The 14078-nt window shown below is 38.6% G+C and overlaps 3 protein-coding genes across 9 annotated transcripts in view; 1 reads left to right on the top strand and 2 right to left on the bottom strand.

Annotated features, from left to right (window-relative positions):
• The window catches only part of LOC147818289 (CD209 antigen-like protein C), a 9357-nt gene extending 5755 nt beyond the window's left edge, over positions 1-3602 (bottom strand). Inside the window, exons 1-5 of one of the 3 annotated variants that reach the window (XM_087177838.1) lie at positions 3199-3602; positions 2547-2663; positions 1799-1858; positions 1542-1637; positions 7-1242 (exon numbers count right to left, since the gene is read on the bottom strand). In XM_087177838.1, the coding sequence (XP_087033964.1) occupies positions 995-1242; positions 1542-1637; positions 1799-1858; positions 2547-2663; positions 3199-3361 (684 nt within the window). In that variant the 5' untranslated portion in view covers positions 3362-3602 and the 3' untranslated portion in view covers positions 7-994. Of the gene's footprint in view, positions 1-6; positions 1243-1541; positions 1638-1798; positions 1859-2546; positions 2664-3198 lie in introns of those variants that run through there. The other 2 variants (XM_087177835.1, XM_087177837.1) reach the window with 2 other exon arrangements.
• Positions 1-14078, top strand: part of LOC111665676 (collagen alpha-1(XIV) chain-like) — a 167274-nt gene that overhangs the window by 137030 nt on the left and 16166 nt on the right. For all 4 annotated transcript variants that reach the window (XM_023420750.2, XM_023420751.2, XM_087177840.1 and 1 more), the window contains 2 exons: positions 13105-13200; positions 13356-13409. In XM_023420750.2, coding sequence (XP_023276518.1) covers positions 13105-13200; positions 13356-13409 — 150 coding nt within the window. The remainder of the gene's footprint in view (positions 1-13104; positions 13201-13355; positions 13410-14078) is intronic.
• Positions 4321-8446, bottom strand: LOC111665687 (CD209 antigen-like protein D). 2 transcript variants are annotated; one of them, XM_087177847.1, is made up of 6 exons: positions 7889-8446; positions 7045-7164; positions 6816-6926; positions 6585-6709; positions 5307-5428; positions 4321-4589 (listed from the first exon to the last, which is right to left on the bottom strand). In XM_087177847.1, exons 1-6 carry the CDS (start codon positions 8049-8051, stop codon positions 4469-4471), a joined length of 762 nt encoding a protein of 253 aa, XP_087033973.1. In that variant the 5' UTR covers positions 8052-8446; the 3' UTR covers positions 4321-4468. The 2 variants fall into 2 exon arrangements, with proteins under 2 accessions (XP_087033973.1, XP_023276530.1); XM_023420762.2 differs by having other exon boundaries at positions 6585-6715; positions 7889-8439.

The raw sequence follows: 14078 nt of genomic DNA on the forward strand, positions 1-14078 counted from the left end.
AGACCAATCCAGGACTCTCCATTGTTATTCAGCTTTGTGACAAACTCCTGACAGTTGACAAGAGACAAAAATCATTTCTCTGTTTATAATTCTGTTGTAGTAAAGTCACCTTGTAGAACAACATTTAACAGTTAACTTTTCATTTCATTAAAATGTGTCTTAAAGGGAAAATAAAGATGTTTTCAGGCCTTCCAGCCATTAAGAGTTGTTTTCATTAATATTTAAAGTCATTGCATTTCTTTTTTTCTCCAATCTCTCTGCCCCTTTGGATTCTATTTATCTGGAAATCTATGAATCAGTAGAGAGTTCAGTAATTTCTCTGATATCTTCTAACAACAACTTCACTAGATGAAAGAACAGAGGACCTTCTGGTTATACAGGTTCTTCAATGTTCATCCATATTTGTTCAAGTCTTCAAGTTCCATCAAAACAATAAAACCAGTCTGTGCTTTTCTCTCAGATAAGACATTTTTACACTAAAAGAAAGATCATATATGATTGGCCACTGTCAACACTTATAACAATAAAGCCACATCACACATTATGTAATAATTTCCCTCCACTTCATCTGTTCAGGGTCTTCAGATGAAACATGCTAATATCATTGATTCATCTTTGTCCACTCTGTACTACAGCTGCTCACAGTTGTAGTCATTGTTGAGTTTTAGCTGCAAATTTCTGTCATTCAAGTCGTTTTCAACTGATTAGTCTTAGCGTATTCATGTATTCACAATTAGCATAACTTGCTTCGCTGGTGTTTTACATTCCTGGTGAAGGTCCTCACAGGTAGGTAAAAACAAGCAGCTGCTAACTCCAGGAGAACCAGAGAAAATAAAGAAGACACAGAGTAGTTTTAGCAGAAACAGACTCATTAATGAACCAAGTAAATCTAAATAAGGATAAGCTGAAATTTATTTTTTATTATATATACAGTTTAATGAATACAACTACTCCTTAACATAGATGTTTATCCAGGCAAATAAATCCATCCAAGTCAAGACAGGAAACAGGTCACAGACTGGCAGCAGGTGAAAAACACAAGTAACACATCACTAGCTGTTACATGTACAATCACACACACATTAACAAACACACTGACCTGTTCCTCTCTGCTGTTTATGATCACCAGATCAGCTCCTCTGGCCTGACAGTCTTTCCTGCTGTCATCCCAACTTTTCACCTCAGTGGTTTTAAAGTAACAACTGCATCCAAATCTCTTCCATCCTTCAGGACAGCCGTTCACTTATTGTCAAACAAGTGTTTTAAAGACAGAATTCAGGTCAGTCAGAGTAACATTGATAAGACTTGTAATGTCATTGTTAAGTTTCTGACTGCCACCTTTCACTTTCAGCTCGTTTACTTTATAAGTACTATTGATTTTCACTCAGGTTTTGTAGCTTGTGTAAGTGATAGTCTCTAACAGAGAAATCCTCATAGAAAAACAGTCCAACACAATAAAAAAAAGTAGAAGGAAAAGTAGAGGCATGGTTAAGTGAAATCATGTGAATTGGTATAATACTGGTATTTGTTACTTTTCTCACCTTCGATTATTTGATTCAGCTTCTTTACTTCATCCTGTAACTGACTGTGATTATTACTCAGTGTTTCATATCTGCTCTGTAATTGAGTGAAGTTGACTGCGAGAGATAAAACAGACAAACAATATAAAGAGTGTGACGTTGGATCATGTGTAATATGGTATTTGCTTGTTCATTTAAAAAACTTTCATAGCTTATTTTTGCCAACAATATGAAAATATATTTTGGTCTTTGCTTGTTTGTTCAAAAACATTTCTTACCTGCCATTTGGTCCCCGAGCTGCTTTACCATAGTCTGTATCTGAGTGTTGACTAACATATCTGCTGACAACACGAGAGAACAAGAAACAGACCTGTAACTTGCTCTTACACTGAGGGCAGAATGAAGTTACTTCTTTTGCGTGATTAAATATCATTACACTTGGAATACAAACTTGAATTTAGTTATATGTGTTACCCACTGTCCTTCACCTGTGTGTTGATCTCACTCACATAGATTAACAGATTTTTAAAATGACATGAATATGTACGAGAACCAAAAGGGAAATCAACAGTATCATGTAATTCTGTTTTTCAACAGGTTCAAATACAAACCAATCTGCCTCCCATTCATTTCATCCTGACAGCAGTCAGACTTTTAGCAGTAGCACACTGTAACACTGTTGTACTTTACTTATCACAATAACAGTCTATACTTCTTTCTTTCCTTCCTTTTTTTTTACATGTGTCCAATCTCCGGTTCAATATCTTAGTGCAATGCTACACACCGTGTGTGGATACCACAGCAGGTCGTATCTGTATAAAGTGTATTAAGTTTTTGTTACAAACACCGTGTTGCATTAGATAGGGTTACGAAACACTGGGAACTACTTTTTTGTAAATTAGCAACATTCAGTTTGCTTCATAGACCTACAGTAGCTGTACCAAGTTGTCACAAAAATGCATTGTGTGAACTGGTTCAGAATTTGCTGCTAAGTAGTTTCTCAGAGGTATTTGTATTTTATCTTACAACATATGGACAGGATGATGATCCCAGCTGTCACCAGCAGGCTCAGCACTCCAAGACACAATGCAGCAGCTCTGAAAGGCCTCTCTTGGACTGGTGCATGGTTCTGAGTGTGTGGTCCTACAGAAGCAAAGCACACAGAGCAGGTTTATTAACAGAGAGCGACATGGGTGTTGTTGTCATAGTTCTCATTACCCATCATTCTCCACTGTTATAATTACATTTTACCCACTAGCATCATTGTTGAGATCTGTGGTTGTGGTGGCATCTGTACACAACTTAATAACAGAGTCTTGCAGGGACATTAGGAATCAGGGATCTGACAGATTTTAAACATAGTACTTGAATACACATGTTGCCTTATGTCACCCCCCTGTATCTCTTTGCCTTGACTCTGTATTGCTAATGAAACCCAACAGACCCTGTCATGCTAGACTTCTCTTCTTCCTGTCATGTGGCTGCTCTTCGTGGTTTGCTGCTGTTCTCTGTCTTAAAGCCAGAATGCCTTATAAAGCTCAGTCCTCTACCCAGAGTGGCCTGGTACTGTACATTTTGTCAGCAAACAAAATGTCAAAAAGGATTTAACAGGACACCCACACACAGACTAGTAAGCATTATTATTTATATTATTGATTTGTGGTTATTTTTCACTTACCTCCATCCTGTGACTGGAAATCAGTGGGATCATCTCTGATACATTCTGCACTCTCGTAGATATCCACCTCCCTTTCCTCCATCTCTGCTCCGTCTTCCTGCACCTTTCTGTTGTACCTCACCTTCTTTGATAAATCTGGTATGGCATAAATGTCTGAGGACATCTTGAGGAGACTGAGACAATTGAACAGTAGCTGCACTTCACTTACTGTTACTGCACTGTGTTGATTCGTTACGATGCTGCTGTGAAACTGTAATATGCTCTAATATACTATCCTCTTGCTAGATATAAATTCAATAATGTACAGGAATATACGTATGCTGCTGTCAGGGTTTCTTTCCAGCTGCCTTAGAGAACATTGAGGAAGTAGCAACAAGACACTAACACACACACACCCTTCTCTCATTTGACTGTTAGCTAAAAATAAAAACCTTGCACCTCCAGTTTGGTGGTTTTCTATACTTCAGCAATTTCCAGTCTTTGGATTCATGGAACCATTTAGACAAACTATTAATACGTGGAAGTAAAACTGACAATAAATGAGTTTAAAGATACAAGGTTTTCTCTCAGCAACAACACCAGCATGTGTTGTTAACAGACGCCCCACGTACACACAGATACTGACACTCACACTGGCCCACACACCCATACACACTTACATACTCCCACACACACACAACGAATGAATGAGTTTGTCCAGAACAGGAAATGCTTCTCTCTCATTATTTTTAAGTTGCTTTACAGAGAAACTGTTTGATGAAGTTAGGTTTGACACTTGATCAGTTAAAGCAGATATCGATATCTTGCTTTGGATCAAGGTATTAGACCATCCATCTGTCAATCCATGGTTTAACAACAACTTACTCTCACTAACGTAGGGCAGATTGCCATGAACATGTTCATGAACAAGCTCTTTCATGCACAGTGGATGAACCTTGTTCTCTTCAGACACTTTATGACCTTTCCTCTAGCTGTAGTCTTGGGACAAACTGTTTGTATTTAGTTTCATTACTGTTAAAGCTCTGAGAAGAGCAGAGAGTCTACAGTATATCTGTTTCTTCTAACATGTTATTTTGTAATGTCAGGATCATTTTGCACTTGTGAATAATGCAGTACACCTCATTATCTCATGTTTGCTTTTATTGTGTACAGTAGCTTTTAAGGGAGGGGGAGATCAGGGAAATTACATGCAGAGAGGATCTTTGACCAGATTCATTACATCACAGTTACATGGCACAAGACTGCAAGATCACCAGGAAACTCTCAGATCTCAGATCTGTTTCTCACAGATCCATTGTTTGGATCCGTTCTTCGCGCGCATCCATCCTTGGACGTCCATATAGGCTGTGGACCTGTCAACAGGGATTACGTCCACTCCTACCTGCCAGGCTCTGAACAAGAAACACATTGTTATGGTTAAAAGCCACAAACACAATGGATTGTTGCTATGAGATCATTCATGCAGGTGTTGTGCTTGGAAACTCATAACAAAGTGAATTCTGGACTGTCTCTCCAATTGAGCTTCATATTTAGTTTTTATTGTCTTTCAGCTGGTGTGTACGCTACAGAAGAGCTTCTGAAATTAAAATTAGATTGTTTTAATTCCAAAGTAGTTTTTTTACTTTGAACATCTTGTTTATTTATCTTCCGTTTGTTTGTTTGCTTTCACCATGTTGTGCTTGCAGTGAAGACGGCAGCCTAGAGGAGGATTAATATGAACATGTTGATGCCCTCATGTGGTGGGACAGTAGACTGCGACTTCATTATCCTGAGCTGTCGGGAGCCTAGCACAGCACCTTCAACCTTTGACCTCTTAAATATAGAATTCATGTTCAGAATGTGGCGACATAAATCCTTTGAAATTCAATTCTTCAGATTTACATTACATAGTGATTCAGAAAAAATAAAAAGTGTACGCATTAAAAGCAAAGTAATGTTCATCTGAGCCCAACAGCTGCACACCACACACATCACTGCTGTTTTGGTTTGATTTAAAAACGTGGGTTGAATTGGTCACTTATCTGGAGTCTGAGTGCTGATTTAATTCAGTCAAAATATTCCCGTGAATTTGAAAACATAATACTTGATAAAAAATATGAATTACTCACCGATATTCTGGTAGTGATCCATCAACCCACTTCCATTGCCATTTCTCCGGCCACACCTTTATTTTCTCTGACTGCAGACCGATCCATGAAGCTCCGTGTTCGTTCATCTTCATGACAAATTCCTGACAATTTGTCAAAACAGCAGATAATTATTCCTCTGTTCACACACTGGTGTTTCTCTGGTTGTAAATGTATGTTTCATGTTTTGACCGTCTCTGAAGAAAAGAAATCCTCCATGATGACATACAAATGAGAAATACCACAATGAGAAGTACTTTTATTAGTCAAGGACAACAAACACTGGCATTGCTGTGATAAATATGTTCCTCTGAAGCCCCATGTTAACAATTAAAAAACAAAAGTCACATACAGAAGCACTGAGAGGCATTTTTTTCAATCTGGATTTTAAGTGTTTTTGTAATACCTTTTTTGGCCGCAAGAGGCTGAAGTATCACTACACAAGTCAAAGATTTTGATTTTGCTGATTTTTAGTTTCTCTATTTACTCTAAACAGAGGTACATACTGTATATTGTGTGTTAGCAAGTTATGAGATTAAGAAAATCAGATACATCCACTGTGTCCTGCACTTTGTTGCTCCGTACACTATTTCACCTGAGTTCCTAAAGCCTCTCTGGCCTTACTAAACTTCTAATGAATCTAATAATGGACTAATTCAAAGTGTTTGTAAAATGTATTGAAGTATCAGAAGAAGTACATTTGTGGATATTTTTACTGGACATCAGCATCATTTTACGAGCTTGTGCATTTATTGTGTGGTAAATCTCAATCTGCAGTCTCACTCATAACATCAGATAATTGAAGTGGAGTAACAAGGACAAAATGATCTCCTGAAATGTCCTGAAGTAAAAGTATGCAGCGTCACAGACAGAAATACTCAGATACAAAGAGCTTTGTCTCCATTTGTGTCCTTTGAAAATCTCTGAGAATTGACAAAAGCACTACATACAAATACACATACAATCACACTGGCACACACACACACACACACACACACACACACACACACACACACACACAGTGTGTACATGTACAAAAAACATATCACATTCAATTAAAATACAAGCTCCTGCACAAAAACACTGACATATTGCACATGCACAGACTTACACATCAAAGCACAAACAAACATATGAACCCCTTGCAGTGGCTGTTTATTTCCTCTGGATTTTACAAGCCTCTGTTTAATGCTTAATAACCTCTCATGTAAACATCACAGAGCCGTGGTTAATGGCTGGAATTAACTAAGAGACACTCACCTGCTCTTCTTTGCTGTTTATTATCACCAGATCAGCTCCTATGCTCTGACAGTCCTCCCTGCTGTCATTCCAGTTTTTCATGTCAGTGGATTTGTAGTAACAACTGCATCGAAACCGCTTCCATCCTGCAACTTATTGCCAATCAGGTATTTTAGTGACAGATTTCAAATCATTTAATGGTAAAAATGAATAAGACTTAAAGTCTGACGTTTCTTTTAAAACCTTCCTCACCTGTCTTATTCCCCTGTGCCTGGCAGGTTTCTTTGAGCATGGTGTCCAACCTGACCTGCAGCTCGTTATTAATGGCATCAACTATGTTTTTTTCCTCAATGATTTGCATATCTGGTAAAAAAAAAAAAAAAAAAAAACACAGCAAAAAAGAGACAGCAGTAATGTAAAATACACCCAACTGATCAAGCTGACTCAAGATACAACGTGAAAATAAAGGTGAGGTCCTCACAGAGCTTGGACAGGACAATACACCCCCCTAATAGCAGGATACACAGTAGACCCAGGATCAGTGCAGCAGCTCTGAAAGGGTTTCGTTGGACAGCTGGAGGAGGCTTTTGAGTGTGTGCTCCTACACAGTCAGGGTACATAGAGAACACATTTTGATTAAACATGTTTGAAGAAGCTGGTGAGGTTTTTCTTCCTTTAGCTCGGATCATCTGAACAGACAAGAGCAAAGACGTCTGATGTTAGAGGTGAGAGCATTACTATGTGAGCCGAGAGCAAGCGAACTTTATGTGCCAACAGTGCACTGTGTTAGCAGTTAGTGCACAAGGAATCATTTTACATTTAATAGTTTGAAATTAGCCACAGCGATAAACGCTCTGTGCATCAAATGAGTTTCATGTTGAACTGCAATGTGACTATCAAATAACATAAAATTCAATTCAACACAAGATGAAACATAGATATAATTTTTTTAAAAATCACAACTGTAAAACACTACTGAAATGACTTTTTATCACTGTGAATATTCAACAGACTCGAGAACAAGATTACAGTAGGATACATAAAGGACACAGTATGGGGCCACTCATTAAAAACAGTATCAAAATGCTGAAATGTATATTTGCCCAATGTGCAGGTGAACTGTGCAATTGTCCAGTATATAAAAAGTGTCAAATGTACTTCACAGTTTTTAGGTAAACTCAACTAAAGTAAGAATACTCTGATAATTTCATCAATATTACCACAATCTTATCTCCAAATATAATTTACAGCTAAACCCCGAATTTGAACACCCACACACACACACACACACACACACTTATTTCTACAGTATTTTAATACCGTACCTCTGTCCTGTGTGGAAAGATAAATGTGATGCTCCGTGGAAGTGTTCTGTCCATCATAGATGTCGACCAGTCTCTCCACTCTCTCTCCTCTGTCCTCTCGGATTCCTTTGCTGTATCTCACATCCATGATCAAACTTGGTTCTTCATAAATGTTCAAAGACATTTTAAAGTAAAAACTCTCTGCGTCTTTTATAACAGTCTCGGTTTAATGATTATTTGCCCCCAACTGCTGTCACCCCATTGCTGTATTTCTCTGGCACCTGGAGCGGTCTTGATTGTTGATATTGTCGTTTGTAGTTCTAAATCATAAATATAAACCTGCACTCTATTCTGTTGCTGCTGTTGGTGTTTTCTCTTCAAGGCTTCTCTGCATCTGTTTTTCTGTATGTCCTGGCCAACTAGCAACAGGAAGTGGTAAGGAAGTGTTAGCAGGAAAACACACAAGCATACTGCCATAATTTCATCACTGTACACTAAACACCTCATAGATTATTTAGAAAAAAAATGTTTTCAATCTTCATTGGATTTTTGCAACCTTTTTCTCAAATATACAAACACATGGATGTTTGATTTTTGTTTTGTTTTTTAGTATTCATACAGCAATATACATGTATGAGAGCTGTGTTTTTAAACCGAGTTGTGATAAGTTATCTGTGCTTTGTCAAGTACGCTAGAGCATTTAAAGGTGTCAGCAGAATTCTGATAGTAAAGTTGGTTGGTTGTTTCACTGTACAACTGAAGCGACATATTCTGCCACTAAAACCTTTATGACATATTCTGTCATCATCAATCCATCTTGTAACGCTATCAGAGTGTTACGTCCTACATGCAGATGAAATGGAGTCTCAGGAAATCAGATATGATCATAAGCCTTTCATAGCTGACAACGAGGAAGCTTCAGGCAAGCTTAGCGACGGTGGATGTATTCCTGTGTTTACAATCACCATAATGAGAGTGGTTTTACAAAGCAGAAAAATAACGGAAAACTTTAGTTGCTCTCTATAAGAAAGTAAGGTCTCAACCTTACCCTGTAAAGTGCTGTGACATAATGTACGTATATTATGATTTGGTGCTATACAAATAAAATTGAATTGAATTAAGTTATGACCCTGTGGGTTGGCAGGATTTATTTGATGGTTTTGGTGCTTTGTCATTTATTGTGTTTGATTGCTTTTTCTTCTCTTGAGTTCACATGGGCGAAGAACTGAAGAAATACTTGAATATGAGCAGCAGTTTCTCTCAGTCTCACAATATCACTAGTAGAGATGTGGTGGAACGTCTAAACCTCTACATACATGGGAGCTAAGTTGATGATGATTAACTTTTTTAAAAGTCAGTATTGCAGAATGTGTTTTTCTTTATCCGCGTTTTCAGGATTATGATTGTCAAGCCTTGTAAAATATAGAGAGGGTCATTGACAAGTTGATCAAACAAGCTGCTGAGTGAAGGGAGGTCATACTGGATGCAGCACCCTGAGGCGATGATCTACTGCTTTTCTTTAGTTTCCTTCCTCAAATGGATTGTCGGTATTTTGTTTAACTTGATGTATTTTTACATTCCTTCTTCTTTTTCTTTGCACCTAAATTTGATCTGAAGCATTACATTATTGCAGCATTATGGGATAAATGGTTGCATGAATAAGAAGTCAAAGCAAATTGTATTGTTTCAGTTGTAGTCTCTGAGAGCTCAGTGGTAGTTGGTTTGTGGCTGGAACGCAACATGCAGCAGCCACAGGATTGTCTATATATGGATGCGTGATACTTTAAAAGTATTGTGTGAATTTGAAAGCAGAGATGTTCACCAGATTTGTCTGCCAATTATAGAAACCATTTCCAGCTTTATGTCAAAGTAATTGTTAAGAAATGTTTCTCTTGTCCAGCTAATGAATGACTGAATCAGGGTGAGAGGTCAGTGTGAGGCCTGAGGTCTCTGAGCCACAGCTGCTGCACTAAATCTTACAGGCCTTGAGACGCTGAGGCGGCTCCTGCAGACGCAGCTCCTGCAGACGCAGCTGTGGTTTGATGCTGATGCTGCTGGTGCCACAAGTGATAACGGAAGAACTTTAATGGTCGGTAACAAGTGGCTGGGTGTTCTAAGAATCAGCACTTGGGTGTGTATAGTTTTGTTTCCTTGTTTATGGTTAATGAACCAATAGTGTATTCACACATTCCTCTTCTCCCTCTTATTCTAGATATATAACCAATTAAGGAGTGTAAGCTATCTATAGTAATCTCTCTAAGTGTATAAAGACTTTTCCCAGGGGTTTCTGCTTCAGAATTGAGGTGACATCATGCACAGAAGCCTGTAATGATGATTCCTCCTTTCTCCTTGATCAAGCATCAATAAACATCCTCATCATAAGACATCCTGGACTCCAGCGCTCTTTCTTCACCACCGATGATAAGAATTTCCTTAACAGTAATGAAGACTTAATTTCCTTTCTCTGTAAAGTTTATTATTTTATTCATCATCTGAAAAAGACGCAGATGAGACTCAACTTGCCTTGGGGCAAAGTTAGAGATGTTATTTAAACTCTGTTAAACCATAAAACGAACGCTCACCGCCGCTTCCTGTTTATGATGTGATGAAATTGCAACGTTCAAACCCATCTGAAATACCCGTCCTAGTGTGATCTCTGATCTCACAACTGTGATAATAGTGAACCTTGGTATTTAGCTCTATGAGCCTGGATCAGGTTTGCACAGATAGTGCTAGACAGTCTTTAGATATGCCATGTCGAGGCGTGCATCCTGTTACAGCGGAAAATTGAATATGAAGCTTAAATTGTTTTATAAACGCATTAAGAAAATAATGAATCACTATAAAGTTATAGTCATGTAGCACATTTTAACCTAATATCCTGTCCTACTGGTTAATTAATTACACTTTGCTTAGTTATGCATCTTGAATCGCTATACAACTGGGGAGAGAAATATTCAGAACAGAATTAAATCTGACTTCCGACACCTCCCTGGGGGGAGGTACCACCTTGGGGAGGAGCTTTGAGATGCATTCTAGCCAGATGTTGAAAAGTCGTAAGATAGTATAAGATGTATACATTATTTTTACTCGTCCCAACTGTGACTATGTCAGTAAGAGATGTGTCTGTTCCCCTTCACACTAACATTTACTAAACTAATCAACTATTAACTAATTGTACTGATTCTAGCAATTACTGTTACACTGAAATCAGCCATCATTAGATCTTGTTACAAACAAAGTGACAGGAAGAAATATACGCATACAGACACCATGACATGCTGCTGCGTTACTCTGATCCCTGATCAGTACAGCCACTGAATGATGTGTGTGGTCGAGAGAGCATTTACCTTTATGGGTGACAAGATGATAAAATGTTCATTTTACTTGTAGCCTATCCGTGTTTGTGGTAGTTTATGCGTATGCGTGCATTATTACTATAGCTGAATAGAATGAAATTGCTGTTGTTGTAACTGAACGCCCCGAAGAGCAAAAAGTTATTCTTCTTCAGGGGTTTTTTTGTGAGTGAGTGTGGCTGACCAAACTAAGATGGACTGCAATCAGTCAAATGTTTTGAGATGCATACGTGTGATTATTTGTAAAGATTTATAATTATTATTTGTGTTAAATTGTATCTGGATTTTAACTGGATTCAAGACACTTGGAATGACCAGCTAAAGTGAGAAGCAAATTAGACCGTGGTTTGCCAGCAGGCCAGGACGGCTATTTTAGGGCCCAGGAGTAAAAGCCACCGATTTGATGTGATAAATCGGTGAAATCAGGATGTTAAACCTGCAGTAGAACAGACAGATGGTCATTTTTCAGTTACCTTGGCAAGTTCAGACCTTTTATAGAACTTAGTCTTCAGGCTCTCATTCATCCCGAGCCCCTCCTCACCAGAGCGTTATCAGACTTGGACTGCCCTTGTCCTCAGTGGGTGAGTGCTGGAGGCAGCACTGTGGTCTGGCTCCCTGATTTTAGGATGTTTATGAATCTGTCTGTGATCCCAGGGAGCCTTTCTGCAGCTTCATGAATTCAACATTTCTGTGTCGCGTTGCTGCATGTCTGTGAAAGCCAATGACCCCTGGAATGTCCCACAGCTGGCTACCAATCACACCCCGACATTTCTACTGAACACACACATACACACAGAGGAGGTGGAGGCTTCCTTCCTTCAAAGTCTGTTATTATTATCTCACATCGAGACTCTGCAAGCGCTTATACCATGGCCAATTACCGAAGACATCTTGATGGAGTGTGAGAGCGTACTCGAGAGGGGCTGACCTTTTAATCCATTATATTTTTATGGGCTTTTACAGCTCGCTATGTGTGTCTTCTCATAACTGGTAATTATCAAAAAAGAAAAATATATATTATCCATTTTGAAACGCACATGGGTTCATAATCATGGACATTAGTAATACTTGCGTCTCATTTGTGGTCAGCTGTTAGTTTGTTTGAGGCAGCTACAGCGTTTTGACCTAAATTCTAAATCGGTCCTGGAGTATGTATTAAACTGAATGACTGTAGAAACAATACTAATACTTCACAGCACCTTTTATATCGTTTATGTGTCACTGCTGAAGCCCGCCTGTGGTTTATCCGACTTATATCTGATCTTAGCCAATAGCGATTTAACCATAACCTTTCATTTTCTTTCTGTAATAGCCATCGCTTCCAAACCACAATGTGCACACAAGTGTACAGATAGAAAAACATATGGATTTCACCTTGTGTATGATTACGTACTGAGCTGTCACTTCACCCTGTCATTAACGTACTGTGAGGCAAATGTATTGAAGGCCGGGTTGATTTGAGTCCTATTTAAAACAGTGTGTTTACTGAAACCGTTTGAGGTGTCCTGATGTGCAATTATGCCAATCAAATGAATTTCTTTCTATGGATATGGTGTGTTGAAGTAAACTGAAATACTACAAGATATACACACAGACATTTAGACACCTACTCTTGAATATACTGCCATAACTGGCTAAGTCAAGTTATTTCATCCCTAATCTGAATTTTTTTATTCGCCATCAAAGACTATGATAAACGCTTTTTCAACCAGTTGCCGACTACCTGCCTTTCCTTATTGGATGTCAATAGACACTGAACCACAGAAGGACCTAACCACATGACCAGTCCCTGTGTGGAGCAGTGTGTGTTATAGGCCAGAATCCTCATGTCAACCTACAGTCTGTCTTTAAAACTCTGCATTTCTGTGTCTCTCTCTACAGGGGCCGACTGGTCCAGTAGGCGATACAGGTGTACCAGGACCTCAGGGACCCCCAGGGCCACAAGGACCCAGTGGACGCTCCATCATTGGACCCCCAGTAAGAAACAGTCTTAATCAACAATATATTACACAGTAAATTATATCTACTGTTAGATAGGTTTCTCATATTCAGATGTGCTGAATATCAGAAGTTAGAAACAGACACAGAAACATTGAAAAACTGAATTTAATTTGGATTATTTCTACCTGCAGGGTGCACCAGGAGAGAGAGGGCAGAAAGGTGACGCCGGACAACAAGGAGCACAGGTAAAAACTGCAAACACAACTGGAATCTAGTGCCGGACTTTTACCTGACGTGCACAGTCACTTTTTGGACCAGAGGTGGTGAGACAAACTTTTATTTGAGATTAGAGTAATGTTTCTATAAATTACAATTAATCTGAAAACGTTTGTGCTGTGTCTGAATATTTCTTCTTGTACATATAATCATGACTTGTCATCTGGTCAAGCTTATGTTATTAAGAACTGCATCATTTTACACAATCAGGACCGAATGGCTACCACACTTTTTATTATGATTGAATTTCATTCTGTTTATTATATAACACAGCTTTTCACCTTGTCTGGGTTCATGTCATGCTGTGGAATTGTATTTTCCTCTGTTTTTAAGAGTTTCGGACAGAATTGCAAATTAATTAACTTTGTTATTGATAAAGCACCGGGCAGTGTGCCGTTTCCAGACAGGTCTGTAGCTTGGAAAGAGCCTCCCACAAGTAATTACTTCAATGCTGTAAATGACTGGGACTATTGTGACCTTTTGGAAGCAAACAGTTGTCAAATTTTGAATAATGATGCCATTTGCAAAAGGTTGAATTCTGTGGTTCAAATCTATTTCTCTTCCCTGAGTTTGTGATACTATGCTGCTCCAGACAGAGTGTTTATGCAACAGCACAGTTTATTAAAGCAGAGTAAAAT

Source organism: Seriola lalandi, unplaced genomic scaffold (assembly GCF_002814215.2).
Source record: "Seriola lalandi dorsalis isolate HSWRI2012SDOR001 ecotype SW California unplaced genomic scaffold, Sedor1 jcf7180002054657, whole genome shotgun sequence".
NCBI lineage: Eukaryota > Metazoa > Chordata > Actinopteri > Carangiformes > Carangidae > Seriola > Seriola lalandi.